General features: G+C 41.6%; 2 protein-coding genes across 3 annotated transcripts in view; both read right to left on the reverse strand.

The window, feature by feature from the left end:
* DNAI1 (dynein axonemal intermediate chain 1) overlaps positions 1 to 15,223 on the reverse strand; it is a 142,330-nt gene that overhangs the window by 106,454 nt on the left and 20,653 nt on the right. For both annotated transcript variants that reach the window (XM_050328807.1, XM_050328805.1), the window contains 4 exons: positions 15,057 to 15,116; positions 12,545 to 12,682; positions 2,433 to 2,520; positions 1,505 to 1,622 (listed from right to left, as the gene is read on the reverse strand). In XM_050328807.1, the coding sequence (XP_050184764.1) occupies positions 1,505 to 1,622; positions 2,433 to 2,520; positions 12,545 to 12,682; positions 15,057 to 15,116 (404 nt within the window). The remainder of the gene's footprint in view (positions 1 to 1,504; positions 1,623 to 2,432; positions 2,521 to 12,544; positions 12,683 to 15,056; positions 15,117 to 15,223) is intronic.
* Positions 11,000 to 15,223, reverse strand: part of TPGS2 (tubulin polyglutamylase complex subunit 2) — a 698,248-nt gene continuing 694,024 nt past the window's right edge. The window contains exon 8 of the transcript XR_007630488.1: positions 11,000 to 11,230. The gene's annotated coding sequence lies outside the window, so the exon portion shown is untranslated. The remainder of the gene's footprint in view (positions 11,231 to 15,223) is intronic.

The raw sequence follows: 15,223 nt of genomic DNA on the forward strand, positions 1-15,223 counted from the left end.
TTACATAAAGCAATTTGGAGTCATTCTTCCAATTTCAAGGCCATCCTTCTGTTATCATTTCCTGGAGACAAGAATAACAGCAGTACAAACTACCTATTAAAGATGCCTTTTCTCACAGTTTTGCTTCCAATTTTAGTGTTACTTTGTAATTCTCACAAAACTGCATGCTTGATACTCTATTATATAATATTACAGTCGTTTGGAAGGCTCTTTCTCTCCATATATCCTCCTTAGCAGGGCACAAAACTGCTCACACTATCCTATAAACAATTCAGAGGAGGCCTAGCTGCAGGGAAGCATAAGGCAGAAGCTAACTAGGTATGTCTTATGCTTAGTGTATAAACCCAGACAGTTCTCTTGGAGGAGGACCAAGCACATTAAAAAGTGAATGGACTTATTCAGGTTCCTGATGAGTGGTTTTTTCACAGTAATAACCACAGTAATAATAGAACAAGAGAGAGTTTATTTTCAAGTATCAGCAATCACTTTTGGACTCAACAGGAATAACCATGCAGAAGTGGACTGCAGGGCAAACACCTATTGCACTGAACTGTGCAAGATTCCAATACACAGATAACACTGTTGTATGGAGGGGAAGCCATATGAGGACTGGTTGAGGTCACTTGGTCTGCTCAGTCTGGAGAAGAGGAGACTGAGGGGAGACCTCATTTTAGTCACAACTTCCTTATGATGGGAAGAGGAGGGGCAGGCACTGATCTCTTCTCTGTGGTGACCAGTGAGAGAACCTGAGCAAATGGCTGGAAGTTGTGTCAGGGGAGGTTTAGGCTGGATATTAGGAAAAGGTTCTTCAGCCAGAAGCTGGATGGGCATTGGAACAGGTTCCACAGGGAACTGGTTCCAAGCCTAACAGAGTTCAAGAAGCATTTGACAATGCCCTTAGGCACATGGTGTGACTCTTGGAGCTGACATGTGCAAGGTCAGGAGCTGGATTTGATTTGTGGGCTGCTTCCAGTTCAGGACATTCTATGATTCTATGATTTATGCATCAAGGTCTTGTCTGATATCAGTATCTCAGAATTTTATAGTCTATGGTGTTACCTGCCTGGTACATGTGATATTTTCCTTTCCCTGTCTGCTGCTTTAATTCTTCAATTTGTCAAAAATATAGTCACTATCCCTTCTCCTCCCCTAGGTTTTTCAGGACTGATTCCTGCAGCATATCATCCAAAGATATGAGCCATTCACCACAGTTTCCCAAGAAGAGACTCCTCTTTGCTCTGCCAATTGCACTTCACTTTCCCCCAGGGCTGCACAGAGCCTTCTCTGCCTTCAATTTCTGCTGAAGGGCATGCCTGGCACGTTCGGCTTTATGCAATTTTCTGTGCATCCAGCACTGGGCATATTCAGGTACTGCCTGAGCAACTGACTGTAATAATTCAAAACCGTGTTCCCAGAGAAATCAGCCCTGCCTTATAATACTGTTAGACTCCATTCCACTCCTGGACACAACAGTCGAGAGTAAGTTTGGAATGAAGAAACTTACCAGGAGATGGCAGTAACTGCAAGTTTCTTGGTTTTCTCATACTGGAAATTCCAGAGTGGGAGGAGTGTTCCTTTCTGGGCTCTGAATTCATCTGAGGCATCCTCAAAATATTTAAAATCTAAAACAAAAAAAAAGTCAAGGAAAAGGTCCCAGTAAATAAATCAGAAAGAAATTAGCACGGTTCAGTGTCAGGGAAGCTTTAAAAACCACTGTGTTATCCTCACAGCCTCTGCCTAACTCAATTGTTAATGTAAAAACTATCTCATTTCTTTAGTCTTAGCTCCAAATCAGCACCTCAGCCCAACAAACGCATTTTACCAAGCACCAAGTCCACCCGTACACAGGAAAAATAAAAATCAAACTGATGATCAGCAAAGGATTAACAAGAAAATAGAAACCCAGAGCAAGGTGTGACCTCAGGCCACTCATAGAGCTAGACATGGCCTTTCAGGAGAAATCTGAGCAGAGAGAGCAAAACCCTTACACAATGACATCAAGACTGAATATGTTGCTGTGGTAGGGATCTGTATGTGAGCAGAGAGCTGCTCAGCTCTGGCTGCTGTCACCAGCACCTGCATCCAGGAAAAAAGTACCTGATGAGGGAGGGAAGTGGTACAGGGAGGGCAATGCCGACCAGATCTGCTGTCCCCAGCAAGCTAAGAGCATGGCTAATGTGGCATCCTCTTTGCATGCCCATGGTCTGCTGTACTAATTGCCTTGTGTGAGTCAGTAGGTTCCTAGCCCTGTCCATTTTATCTCTGTTATTCTATTCCATTCTATTCTATTCTATTCTATTCTATTCTATTCTATTCTATTCTATTCTATTCTATTCTATTCTATTCTGTTCTACCTTGTCCTTGCTATGGCTGTAGATACTTACCTGCAGGACTTCAGGCTTAAGTTAGAAGCATCTCTCAGTGGGCCATACCTTGTGCAATATCATCAAAGGTGTTCAGATTCACCATCCGCTCCGCTATTTTAGCAGCCTTTGCAACCCTGGTTATAGGCTCAACGTGCTGAAGAGGAAAGAAGGAAGACAAAATGTATTTCCTATCTGTTTACAGGTCCTTCAGACCTCATGTGACTGAAAAATTTGAGTTCTTTGATCCTGAATACAGATTAATTTGAAATGCCTCAAAACAGCACTTAATGATAATGACACTTGCAATAATGCAATTACTTTATTATAAATTTAGCAAGATGCCATCCACAGCTGAGCTACACTAACTTCAGTGTTTGTTCCTGATTTAGCTCATTTGGAAGGTACTTACCTGTGAAGGCAGTTGAGAGTCTTGTCTTTCAAGCTAACTCATGACAGGATGAGCTAAAAGCATACACGATTCCTCCCCCATCTCACCGGATATAACAGTTCATTACATTCAGTAATGAAATCACAGGTGCTCCATCATGCATGAGCATCCTTGTCCCTACCTGGAGAGCTCTAAGGTCTGATGTGTCAAGTAAACATCAGAGGATTTAGGAGTCCTCTAATCAATCACCAGGTAATTCCAACCTGATGCATCCACATATCTATGGACAAGTAGAGAAAAGAGAGACCAGCAGGGGCCGTTTGCCTGCTGGCAGGTGGCTGGCTGATATGCTTTTGTCTGCTACTGCTGCACCAAAGCCCCATCAGCATTTCAAAGCCTTTCACCTTCAATCCCACATTAGGGACTGATGGCTGCCAGCATACCAAAATTTTTTTCACAGTGGCAATACTGAAAAGAAACATGTCATCCTCAACACAGCTCAGAGAGTGCCCTGAACACGAAAAGAAAAAGTGAAATGAGTTGCCAAAACTACACCACACAGTCACAGTCAGAACTAAGAACATGACTTCAGATTATGTGCGTCCAGCGCTCTGCTTCTTTCCTGGGCTCTGCACAGACTCAAGGGAGGTTGAGTCTTGCTTCAAATAGTACGAAACTCACAGAATGACACGGACATGAGAGAACAAAAGGGAAAAAAAAATTCTAAAACCTGCTGTAATTCTATAAATCCATAGTTTGCTTACAGCTCCAGTAATGTGTGCAGTCGTCTTCTCTCATCTCCAAAAAAATTAAGTAGAACTTGAAACTAAGTTCAGAGAAAGGCAGCCAAAGATTGTCCAAGTGTGGAATGGTTTCTGTGCTAGGAAAAACTGAGTAGGTTGGGACATGCCAGTCTGTGGAAGAGATGGCTTGGGAAGACATGGGACAGGTCTAAATGGCCCACAGAGGATGGACAAGGACTGACGGTTCACTGTCTCTTCTGCTACAAAAACTAGAGGTGTCAAGTGAAACTTGTGTAAGTCAAGATCAAAACAAGCAAAAGAAGGTGACTTAGAGAAAGATGACACATCTGCACAACCCCTTGTTGAAGGGTCTTTTAGATGCAAGAATTCTTCATGGTTTCAAGGAGCAAGTACTTCCATCCAAAGCACATAATTCTTAGGAAGTAGCTGAAAATAGCTGCAGGCTGAAAGACTATTTGGGACTGATACACTCTTGACTGAGATACACTCATCCTTTAAGGAAGGTAACCAATAATCACATTCACTTGTGGATAGTCTTCATCTGAAGCCATGGGGTTCCTCTTACATTCTTAGCATTTTCCCCGGGTCTAGGGGAGGACTTCTTGAAAACAGCACAGAGAATTTACTGTCATCTTCAGAATTTAAGAAAGTACAGGAAAAGATGTTTTCAAATTTTAGCACCGTGTGATATTCTCTAGATGTTAGGAAGTCATAAGTATTAAGAGAAATTAAAGAGGAAGAGAAAGAGGATGCTTGAAACATCTCAAGTAGAAATCAATAGTCTCAATTGCTTGAAATTCTCTCTTTTGACTTTCAGTTGTCATTTTTTACTTCCGTCACAATAAGATCTGATTTTCTCTAAAACACATCTTTAAAAAAAACGGCAATTCATCTTTGCTAATGTTTTTCCAGCAATATTAGGATTATGACTACAAGAGTCATTGGCTGCCACCAGCATATTGCTCTAAATAAGCTTAATTGACAGAGGATAAATGTCAAAAAGGTTACAAAAAGTTAGAAAAGGAGAAGTGCAATAAACAATTTTTCTCTAACACTGTAAAAGTATTGGTTACTAGGTATAGAGGACAGGTCCCCCCTGGAGTCCTGCTGGTTCACCATATTTTTTTTGCTTACATTTAACCAATTATGCAGGACAAAATTTCTCTTCTCTTTTAACAAGCACCTACTACTGCAAGTGGCCAGGGAAGAAAGGCAGTGCTGTACCCTGCAGGCATGAGCAGGATTGTGGTTCTCAGGTTCCTACACATCCAAAGAAACTTGCATTCTGACTTTCCAACCTGAGACAACATTCTGGACTGAAGATCATGAGGTACAGCTTACTCAAAGATGAATGCTGGATCCTGCCTCATCTATGATGACACCAAGCCATGTGGTGTAGTCAACACACGGGAGGGAAGGGATGTCATCCAGAGGGACTTGGACAGGCTTGAGAAGGGGGTCTGTGAGAACCCCATGAAGTTAAATGAGGCCAAGTGCAAGGTCCTGCACCTGGGTTGGGGGAATCTCAAACATGGATACAGGCTGGATGATGAATGGATTGGGAGCAAGCTCTGAGCAGAAGGATTTGAGGGTAATGATGGATGAAAAGCTGAATTTGGCCTGGTCATGTGCAGCCCCAGCCCAGAAAGCCAGTCCTGTCCTGTGCTGCACCCAAGGCAGTGTGGGAAGAAGGGTAAAGGAGGGGATTCTGTCCCTCTGTTCTTCTGGTGACACCCAACCTAGAGCACTGCATGCAGCTCCGGGGTACCAGCACAGGAAGGACATGGACCCATTGGAGTGAGTCCAGCGGAGTCCACAAAGATGATGAGAGGGCTGGAGCAGCTCTCCTATGGAGACAAGTTGAAAGAATTGGGGATGTTCAGCCTGGAGAAGAGAAGGCTTTAGGGAGACCTTATAGCACTTCCCAGAACCTCAAGGGGGCCTACAGGAAATACAGGGTGGGACTCTTTATCAGGAAGCCTAGAGACAGGATGAGGAACACCTCAAGTTTTAAACTGAGAGTAGGTTTAGATTAAATATTAGGAAGAAAGTTCTTTACTGTGAGGGTGTTGAGACACTGGCACAGGTTCCCAAGAGAAGGTGTGGGCATCCTCATCCTGGAAGTGTTCAAGGCCAGGTTAGACGGGGCTCTGAGCAGCCTGGTCTAGGGGAAGGTATCCTTGCCCATGGCAGGGGAGTTTGTAATATTCTATGAATCTATGATACTATGACTCCATGATAACTATGATTCCACAATTTTGGAGATTTTCTTGGTCAGTGGAAAGTAGGCTTTAAATTGAGAAAAAAAAAAAAAAAGAAAAAAAACCACTCTGTAAATGCAGAAACAATGTATTATTCAATTGTTTGGGGTTTTTTCTGCAATGCAGGAAATTCTCCAGATGAATCAAAAAAGTTTTTAGTCAGCTCTTCTGTTAGGTAGCTGTGCTGTTAGCAATACAGCCATGACTAACTACATTTTTGGCATTAAACTGGATCAGTGTAAGTCATTTTGTCATTGTATCCTGTCCTATTTCAGGTTTTATTTATTCTGTATGCTACTGAAATAAATCTTTTTTTTTTTTTTTTTTTTTTTTTTTTTTTTTTTAATTTCTGTTTGAAACTCACTTTTCCACTTAAGGCCAATTCTGGACCAGCTAATCAAATGCTCACAGGATAACAAATTTGTTTTGTTTATTTCTGTTCATAAGTTATTTTTAGAACTGCAATAATGCTAATTGAACCATATGTAAGATGGATAATGGGCTAATACTCTGAAAAGAAATGTCTTGGTCTTGCTCTACAATTCATTAACACTAATGGCTTCATATTTGCCTCTCAGTAGCTGCCCAGTTGCAGTGTGTAACTCCTGCAACCTGAAGCACAAGAGAAAGCTTCTGCTGGTGCGTAACTGCTTATCCAGAAGACAAATTCCACCCTAAAACCATTGCAGTAACTGCTTATACCTCTAGCAATACACACAGTGTGACTAGAGGAGCCCCTGGCTTGCAAAGAAAGACACACAGTACAGGGCTGTTGTCATCTGTTGCCCAGCCAACATCTCCGTGCACTGCAAACACATCCACTGTGAATCCCAGACAAAGCTCCCCAGGCTGAAGTGTGTCAACTAGTTATTAATTTCCAGAATTGCCCCCATCTGATAGTTTTCACTTCTCACTTTTAGTTCTGATACACTGCTAACAGCAAATTGATGGCAAGGGAGTTGGTAATAACTCAGCCTGTCCTAGGGATGACCAGGAACAGGTGAACAATAATGTGAAAGTAATTGCATTCTAATTTCAGCTGTTATGTAAAAAATATTAGTGGTTTCCAAGGGCTGCCAAATGATAACTATGGCCCTTTGGGCTGTCTCATCAGGCATATCTCAGAAAGGGGTAATGCTGTAGTGAGATAGACAAGTCAGACAGGACCCCACATGATTCAGAAATGCACATTTCTCTGTTGAATATAAATTATGTTTGGACTTCTTAGGACAGTGATCAACCACTTCAGAGGAGATTAGAGATTGTTCCAGTGCAGTAAGTTCCAGCTTTAACATATTTCTTACTGGTTCACATCCATCTATATTTCTGTTGACCCTATCCTTTGCCTTGGTAATTCTCCCTCTCTGTTATCTAACTTATATTCTTTCTCCGCCTTTGCATTAACAGATAAATATGCTAAGAGTTTTTTAGTATCATATTCAAGCTTTCCGTTTCTCATAGTCTTTTCCGTATCTGCGCAGGTTTGCAATCTATCATCTTTGAAAAAGGGTGATTAAAATCACATATCCCTGTACTACTCCCGAAAATGTATCACCCCACCTTACCTAACAGTTTCTCTGCTATCCATCACTGAGTACACTGCAGCAATATACTTGTCTCTTGCGGCCACATCACAGCTCTCCAACCAACATACTCATGTTTCTCCCTGTCATTACAAACTAAGCCCTCGCCTTACCAAAACTGATAATCCAAAGTGCAGTCTCCCTCTCCAGCAGTCCCACCCAATTTGTACTAATAACAACTTTTCTGCTATGTCTAACAATTGCCTAATGGCAGCACATCAATAGCTTTGCAGAATTGCAGCTAGATCACTTGTACTTTACTTTCCTCATTAAGGGAAGACACAACTTGCCTTTCATCAAAGAAAGAGATGAGCTTATTTGGACACAGCCTACCTTTGGTAAACATGTGCTATTTTACTCCATTTCATTTTTACTCCCAGTTCTGTATTCTTTTCCTCCCTATTAATTCTCTTGCCTCATGTACTGTTAGAGGTCAAATTAATGGAATCATTTTTAGCCCTCTTACATAAAACATGCCTTTGTGATACTCTAATTACATATCTCCACCCCTCATTGCATAGATTCATTAAAAATCTTTACTATTAGACTTGTGATTTCATGCCTTGCCAGCTCAGGGTCAGAGGAGCAAGCCTGCATCAATTGCATGAAGGTCTTTGCATTTTGTTTCTACCTCAGATACTGTAATTTCCAAGGTCATGCAACAACATGAGGAGGGTTGTACTGGATCAGACCCAGCATGTCTCTGGGTCAGGACTGTAGAATTATAGAATTATTTAGATTGGAAAAGACCCTTAAGATCATCAAGTATCATCCCTTGAGGCCTACTATCATAGCAAGAGCTTCCATCAGACATCCACCATAAGCAGATGGCTCAGGAACAGTAAGAATGGGACAACACATCTGCCTAGTTATCTTTGCTTTCAGATATTTTCAGCTCAGGAAACTTCATATCTTTCCTTTTTGATATTCTGACATTCTCCATTTTCTGTGTACTGCCTTTACTGAAAACTGAGGAAAAGTTTCAAATGCTGCACCCCTGCCCTCAGATGTAGCACACCCTTTCTTCTCTAGATCCATTTGAGCGAGGGGCACACCGAGAGATTTCTAAGAGTCTTTCATCACAACCTCCAGTCAAATACTTTCTGTTATTGCAACTTTTATTCACCCATATCTTCTTTATGTTGTTCTCATCCTTCTTTCTGCTGGTATCCTTGGTTACCTTAATTCCTTTTCCTGTTGGCTGCCTCTCTCTTCTGCTTTGCTAAACCATGATCTCCCTACTTCTCCTAACTCTTCAGTGCAATGCATAGCTTCATTCTACTTCTTTTTCCATAGTGAGAAGCTTCTGCTTAACTGTCAAGGCTCTCCTCTCCTCCTCTGCCATCCCTTCCCCTCCTCCCTTCATCTTCCTACCTCTCTTCTGCTTTTGACCATGTTCTTTCACAGATGCCATCCTTCTGCTCCCAGTCATGTGTTCTCTTGACCTCTTACTCAGTACCAGAACTGTTTTCTCTCTCTTTTCAATCATTACCTTTTCAAATCTTGATCTAATCCCTACCATCATCTCCAGGTGTGGCTCTAGTTCTTGGATCTTCTCTTTCATGGCCTCCTACCATAGCAACAGCTTCCATCAGGTGTCCACCAATGGGAAGAGCCACTCATTTTCTCTTCTTCTTTCCTTTAGGTTGAATTTGGTGCTATCTCAGTAGATTTCACAGCAACTTTTGCTAACACCTAGCCTGACCAAAACAGTGGTGGAAATCAGTTGCTGCTTCTTGCCATTGCATCCTTGATCTGGATCAACCACATCTCCTGCTTGATGTTCCACAGTTCCCTTCAGTAATGATCAAACATAGTTTATCCTCAGAAAGTGTTCGGCTGGGAAAGCTCTGCTTCAATAAGCATGGTGCAGGGTATGTAACCTGTGAGTTAGATGTTCCACAAAACTCTTTTCTCTATTTGCTGACTTGAGACCAGAAATACAGATTATGATGCCATCAAACTTTAATTTACATAGATCTACACATGAACAAGGACTGTTGTAAGCCTGATTTGAGCCTTGGAGTACTTGAGGCTGCATTTTTCCAGTTAACGAGTAGAAAATTTAGCAGGTCTTTCATGCACTTAAAGTTGGTCCACCAGCCTCACAGAGGACCTCAATCTGGGACACTGGTTCTGCATAAAGAAGCTCTCCCTTTCACTTGACTTACTGTCTTCCCTGCAAGCCCTCTGCAAAGTGTTAAGAGTGAAAAGCAAAGCACCAAAGAAACAGATCATGAGTGACGATTTCAGTTTCCCACTGTTGTCACTGGAGTGTGAAGCAGGTTTTTTTACAATATGGTTTCACTGGCAGAATATTTACTTTATTTTCATTATCAGTTTCTAGCAGTCCACACTTTAAGCCTGTAATTGTAGTGTTAACTTCAGGCTTAATTCTCCAAAACATACTCAGGTGAAAGGTTTACTAGTTTTCGAAAGGACCTGGAATTTCCATGGCACAATTCACAGGAAGAAGCCTGTCAGAACATGGTCTGTTTATACTGTAAGGTTTATGCTGGCACAGTGCTGTGGGGTGGCTAAACCAGCCAAATCCTCTGCAGTTGTATCAGCCATATGGTATGAAAGTGACAAAGCCTGTTTCAGGAGTCAGCTCTTATTACATATATATATATATATATATATATATATACATCTTACATATGTTGATATATCTACACCTGTTTTAGGGGCAAATTAAGAACTAACTTCCACGATTCTGTATTACAGTTCTCAGTGTACTTTGCTCCAGTCATCATAGAAATTATTTCAGTTTGCCTTCTAAATGGCTTAACTTAAACTGGGGAGGAAAGAACCACCCACGATTCTGTACAGATCAGACTTTGCTAAACCCTAACAGAAACTTCCTGAATCCCTTGAAAACATTCTGGAGCATGAAGAAAATCTTGCAGGGTTGCCACAGTATATCCTCAGTGCTTGAAGTGGGATGATATTTTTAAGATGGGTATACTTTCACTTGAGTGAAATGAAATGTGTCGTGCCCACAAGTCACTCCCAGGTTACTCCTGATTACTCCAGAGGAGCCTGGATTAGGAAGAAGTATCACCCTCACAGCAAGATCACAGCATCAGGTTGGAGTGTGGCAGGCACTAGAATACCTGCTAGTCTGAGAAGCCAGACTGAGGGAGGTGCTTCAATCCTCCAGCCTTTGCACTCACTCTGCTCCCTCACAGGACTTCGAGTGACTGATCTACCTATCCAGACTAGTGACTATCTATCTGGACTTCAGCAAAGCCTTTGACAGTGTCTCCCATAATATACTCCTGGAAAAGCTGGTAGCCCATGGCTTGGACAGGGGTACCCTGTGCCGGGTTAAGAACTGGCTGGAGTGCTGGGCCCAGAGAGTGCTGGTGAATGGGGCTGATCCAGCTGGCAGCCGGTCACCAGTGGTGTCCCCAAGGGATCAGTGCGGGGCCCAGTCCTGCTTAACATCTTTATGGATGATTTAGATGAGGGGATTGAGTCCATCACCAGCAAATTTGCAGATGACACCAAGTTGGGAGGGAGTGTTGACCTGCAGGAGGGCAGGAGGGCTCTGTAGAGGGACCTGGATAGGCTGGAGAGTTGGGCTGATTCCAACAGGATGAAGGTCAACAATGCCAAGTTCTGAGTCCTGCACTTTGGCCACAAGAACCCCCTGCAGCGCTACAGGCTGGGCACAGAGTGGCTGGAGAGCAGCCAGGTGGAAAGGGATCTGGGGGTGCTGATTGACAGGAGGCTGAAGATGAGCCAGCAGTGTGCCCAGGTGGCCAAGAAGGCCAATGGCATCCTGGCCTGCATGAAGAACAGTGTGGCCAGCAGGAGCAGGGAAGTGATCCTTCCCCTGTACTCAGCACTGGGGAGGCCACCCCTTGAGTATTGTGTTCAGTTCTGGGCCCCTCAGTTCAGGAAGGACATTGAGGTGCTGGAGCAGGTCCAGAGAAGAGTAACGAGGCTGGTAAAGGGACTTGAGCACAAGTCCTATGAGGAGAGGCTGAGGGAGTTGGGGTTGTTTAGTCTGGAGAAGAGGAGGCTCAGGGGTGACCTCATCACTCTCTACAACTCCCTGAGAGGAGGTTGTAGCCAGGTGGGGGTCAGTCTCTTCTCCCAGGCAATCAGCAATAGGACAAGAGGGCACGGGCTTAAGCTCTGCCAGGGGAGGTTTAGGTTGGATATTAGAAAGAAGTTCTTTAGAGAGAGAGATCAGGCATTGGAATGCCCTGCCCAGAGAGGTGGTGGATTGACAGTGCCTGGAGGTTTTTAAGATGAAGCTGGCTGTGGCACTGAGTGCCATGATCTGGTAATGACAGTGGGGTTGGATCAAGAGTTGGACTTGATGATCTCGGAGGTCTCTTCCAACCCAGTTAATTCTATGATTCTATGATCTTCTCTTGGGATGGCCACATCACCCTGACTGAGGTAACAGGGTGGTGTGTAATTACTGACCATGGCATAGAACTCCAAGCACTGAAGAGAGATACTTCTGTCACTTTCCAACTAAATGAATAAATGAGGCATCAACACCCCCCTCCTTCCCAGTTTGGTCAAGTCTCTCAGAATCATTATTCAGTTTTAAGTATCTGGTCTTCTATTTCAATTAGTTATCATTAACTTTTATATAAATTATATATTTTATATTATTTATGTATCTACAATCAGAAAAATTATAAATTGTAATTCTATAAAATTATAATTAAAATTAGGAAATAGTGAAAAGTGGTTTACTGCAGTACAGTATTTTGAAATAATCCTAAATTTCTCTGCCTTCCAGATTGAAATATTGTATGTAAAACCTATGCATCCCATGCAATTGAAAAGTCACAGACTATTTCTACTTATTTTGTTCTTTTATCCCTCAGATAGTAATAAAAAATGAGACACAAACATACTGCACAAAAGAAAGCAATATAGCTCACTTGGAAATCAGGTTTGAAAATAAGATCATGCAAAATTGAAATCCGGTTTTATACAGCAAAACAGAAATCCTGTTTTGCTGTATAAAACAGGGGTTTTTTGTAGGAAATATAATTCCTAGCAAAAAGTAATTTTTGCATTTCTTAAGGCTGTTACTTGCCAGCTGAGACAACTGGCTACACAGCCTGCATGACTTGCTTTCATCTGACTTGCACTGTAGATGTACCCAGCACCACTTCAAGCAGCCTTCTTCCAGCATTATGAAACATACCTGTACCTCCACATAGGATAACTTTCTTGCACCTCTCTTCTCCTCTTCTTTCTTTACCACCTGGGGTTTTGCTTTTTCTTTCTCTTTTGCCTTTTCCATTCTCTGAAGTTCCTCCATATAGGCATCATAGATGTCCCACTGAGAGACAGACAGAGGCGGGATTTATACTCCTCATCACTATATACACCTGATCAATACTCCTGAGAGCAGTTATCTACACCATCACAAAAATATGACAGTCATCAGCACAGTAACACTGCTGCAGGAATTAGCTGAATATCTGCCTTCTTGCACAAAAAGTGAAGGGTTGAAGTCTAGGCTTTTTAAAGCACAATGGGGCATGTCTTATGTTTTAAGAACACATCATTGCATTTTCAATAAACTCCTTCCTCCAACACTCTATTTGCTGCTTTGACTCTGGGGGCTTTTTTGTAGGACTTTGAATTTGACTAATTTACCAGTGTTTAATAGGAAACAAGTATTAAACTTCTCATTTATGACATTTCTCATGTCGTGTTGGAAAATTAAGTTGTAGCTGTTTAACACAATTTAAATCTTGGACTCCAACTCTGCAGCATATGATGCAAACTGAGAGCAGTTTTACATCTTCTGCTGTGCCACATGCCACAGATGTCTTACATAAGCAGATTTCAAAAGTAATTTTTCTACTTAAGAATTATTCATTACTATTGAAGTGCTAGTACTCTGTCTGAAGCAAGTATATTATTTCAGGACAAAAACAAAAGGCAATCTGACACATCAGCTTGGGAGAGGGAATATGATTCACACAGATAATACAGACCAGAACACTGCAATAAAGAAAGGCAGCAGAAAACTTTAGTTAAAAAATGCATTGTGTTGTAAATTTGCAGGCAGAAATTAAATGGAAAGATGTTCCACACATCAGAGAAAGGACAAAGATGAGATAAGTATGAGAAGGAGTAGAAAAGAAAAGTTTGGAACAGGAAATGGTGAGCATAAGAAAGAACATGAAGAAAAAAGAATGGGGGGGAAAGAGAGTTTATGTAAAGATATTATTTTAGATCCACCAAAAATTTCAACTGAATAAAAAGAAAGGAATAGAAAACTTTTCCTCTTAGCTTTCGAACATTTTATGCAAAATTTTAGCCACAGCCTGATTATCTGCAGATCTCTGTTTCAAGTCTCAGGTCATCTTACTGTCAGAAAGAAAAAAAAAAAAAGGAAGAAAACTCCAACTGGAGCAAGGGAAGATCTCAGGCCAAGTACTCTGCGATTTCAGGTTCAGAAACAGACTGGTTGATAAAGCTATCAACCTGACAGAGACACCTTCATTCCCCTTCCCATCACTTTCCTATAACAACATTTTTTACCTTACAGCCATTGCCTTATAGTTTCTCCTTGGGTGTTCCTGTGCTACACTGGTAACAAAACAATATTTTCATACCAGTTTGATACATTGGTTCAAAACAATATTTGTGTCAGTGACAAACACAAATACATTTTGCAAATATCTGGGAATTAATCAGTAGAATTGGCTGGATTCCCTCTCCAACAAAAGTTGTAGCATATTTCATGTGTAAAATGTCATCCAAAATATTTTTTTTACATTATTATGAAGGATGGAGAAAATCTGTAAGTTTTTAATCATTAATATATAGGCATTCCCACTACATAAAACAGAGCTAATAGGTCAGTCTTCCATGTTCATTTTGCTGTAGTTCTCATTGGGTTCAGCTTCAGGCTTGAGAAACCTGCATTTGCATACAGCTAAACTTAGAAAAAGGAAAAACTCCAGTGCTGCATATGTCAAATTCTTAACAGTACTCCCAAAAACTCCACGAATCCTTGTAAATTCCCACCTGTAAAAAAATCTTCTGAGGTCTGCACTCTCTAAACAATGTGCTCAAAGTGGAGCTAGCATGCAGACATGTCCTAAATGCTTTTTCATTGCTTTGTTCCTGTATTTTGAGACCCCACCAAAACTTTCTTGAGTGGCTTCAGGTGATGGAGGTGTCCAGCAGCTGACTAGGTATTGAATGCTGGACCACAGATCCTCCTAAATAACCAGTTTGCTCACCACGCAGTGATGGAAGATCTTCAGCAAGAGGACAGTTCCCACTCCAAAGGGAGCTGTGTCCCTAGAGGAGCCAACGTCCTGCAAGCTGCAGCCCATCTCTTGCTGAATCCAAAACCATTCTCACACTGTGATTTCCCCATTTCCACTCCTTTAAGAGTCTTTAAAGCAGACTGGTCGGAGTGGTTGGCAAATAATAAACCAATTAAAAGCAGCTAAACTGAGACACTTAACCTTAGAAATATAAACTGTGAGCAAGTTCACCCATTAGGCAGAAAAGAGGGCCGTACTAATTTGTCCTAAGATAAAAAACAGAGACCAAAGCACATGTATGGGAATTTATTCCACTGCAAGGATTGCAAACACAGTAATTTGTTTTTAACTTTCTCATATCTCAGTTTCCTAAATATACTCTAATAAACTTTAAAGGTAAAGAGTATATACAGATATATATACCTGGCGAACAGTGTCTGAGAAATTTAGAGAAGGTATAGGCTCTGACTGACATCCTTTTTCCTGTAAAAAAAAAAAAAGGTAAAAGAAAGAGTAATCTTGGCATTGAAACCCTTTGCAGTGACACAGTCCAGTTATGGAAACAGTCTGCATGATTAACTTGATGTCCA

The sequence above is a fragment of the Myiozetetes cayanensis genome, unplaced genomic scaffold (assembly GCF_022539395.1).
Source record: "Myiozetetes cayanensis isolate MyiCay16 unplaced genomic scaffold, myiCay2020 scf4, whole genome shotgun sequence".
Classification (NCBI taxonomy): domain Eukaryota; kingdom Metazoa; phylum Chordata; class Aves; order Passeriformes; family Tyrannidae; genus Myiozetetes; species Myiozetetes cayanensis.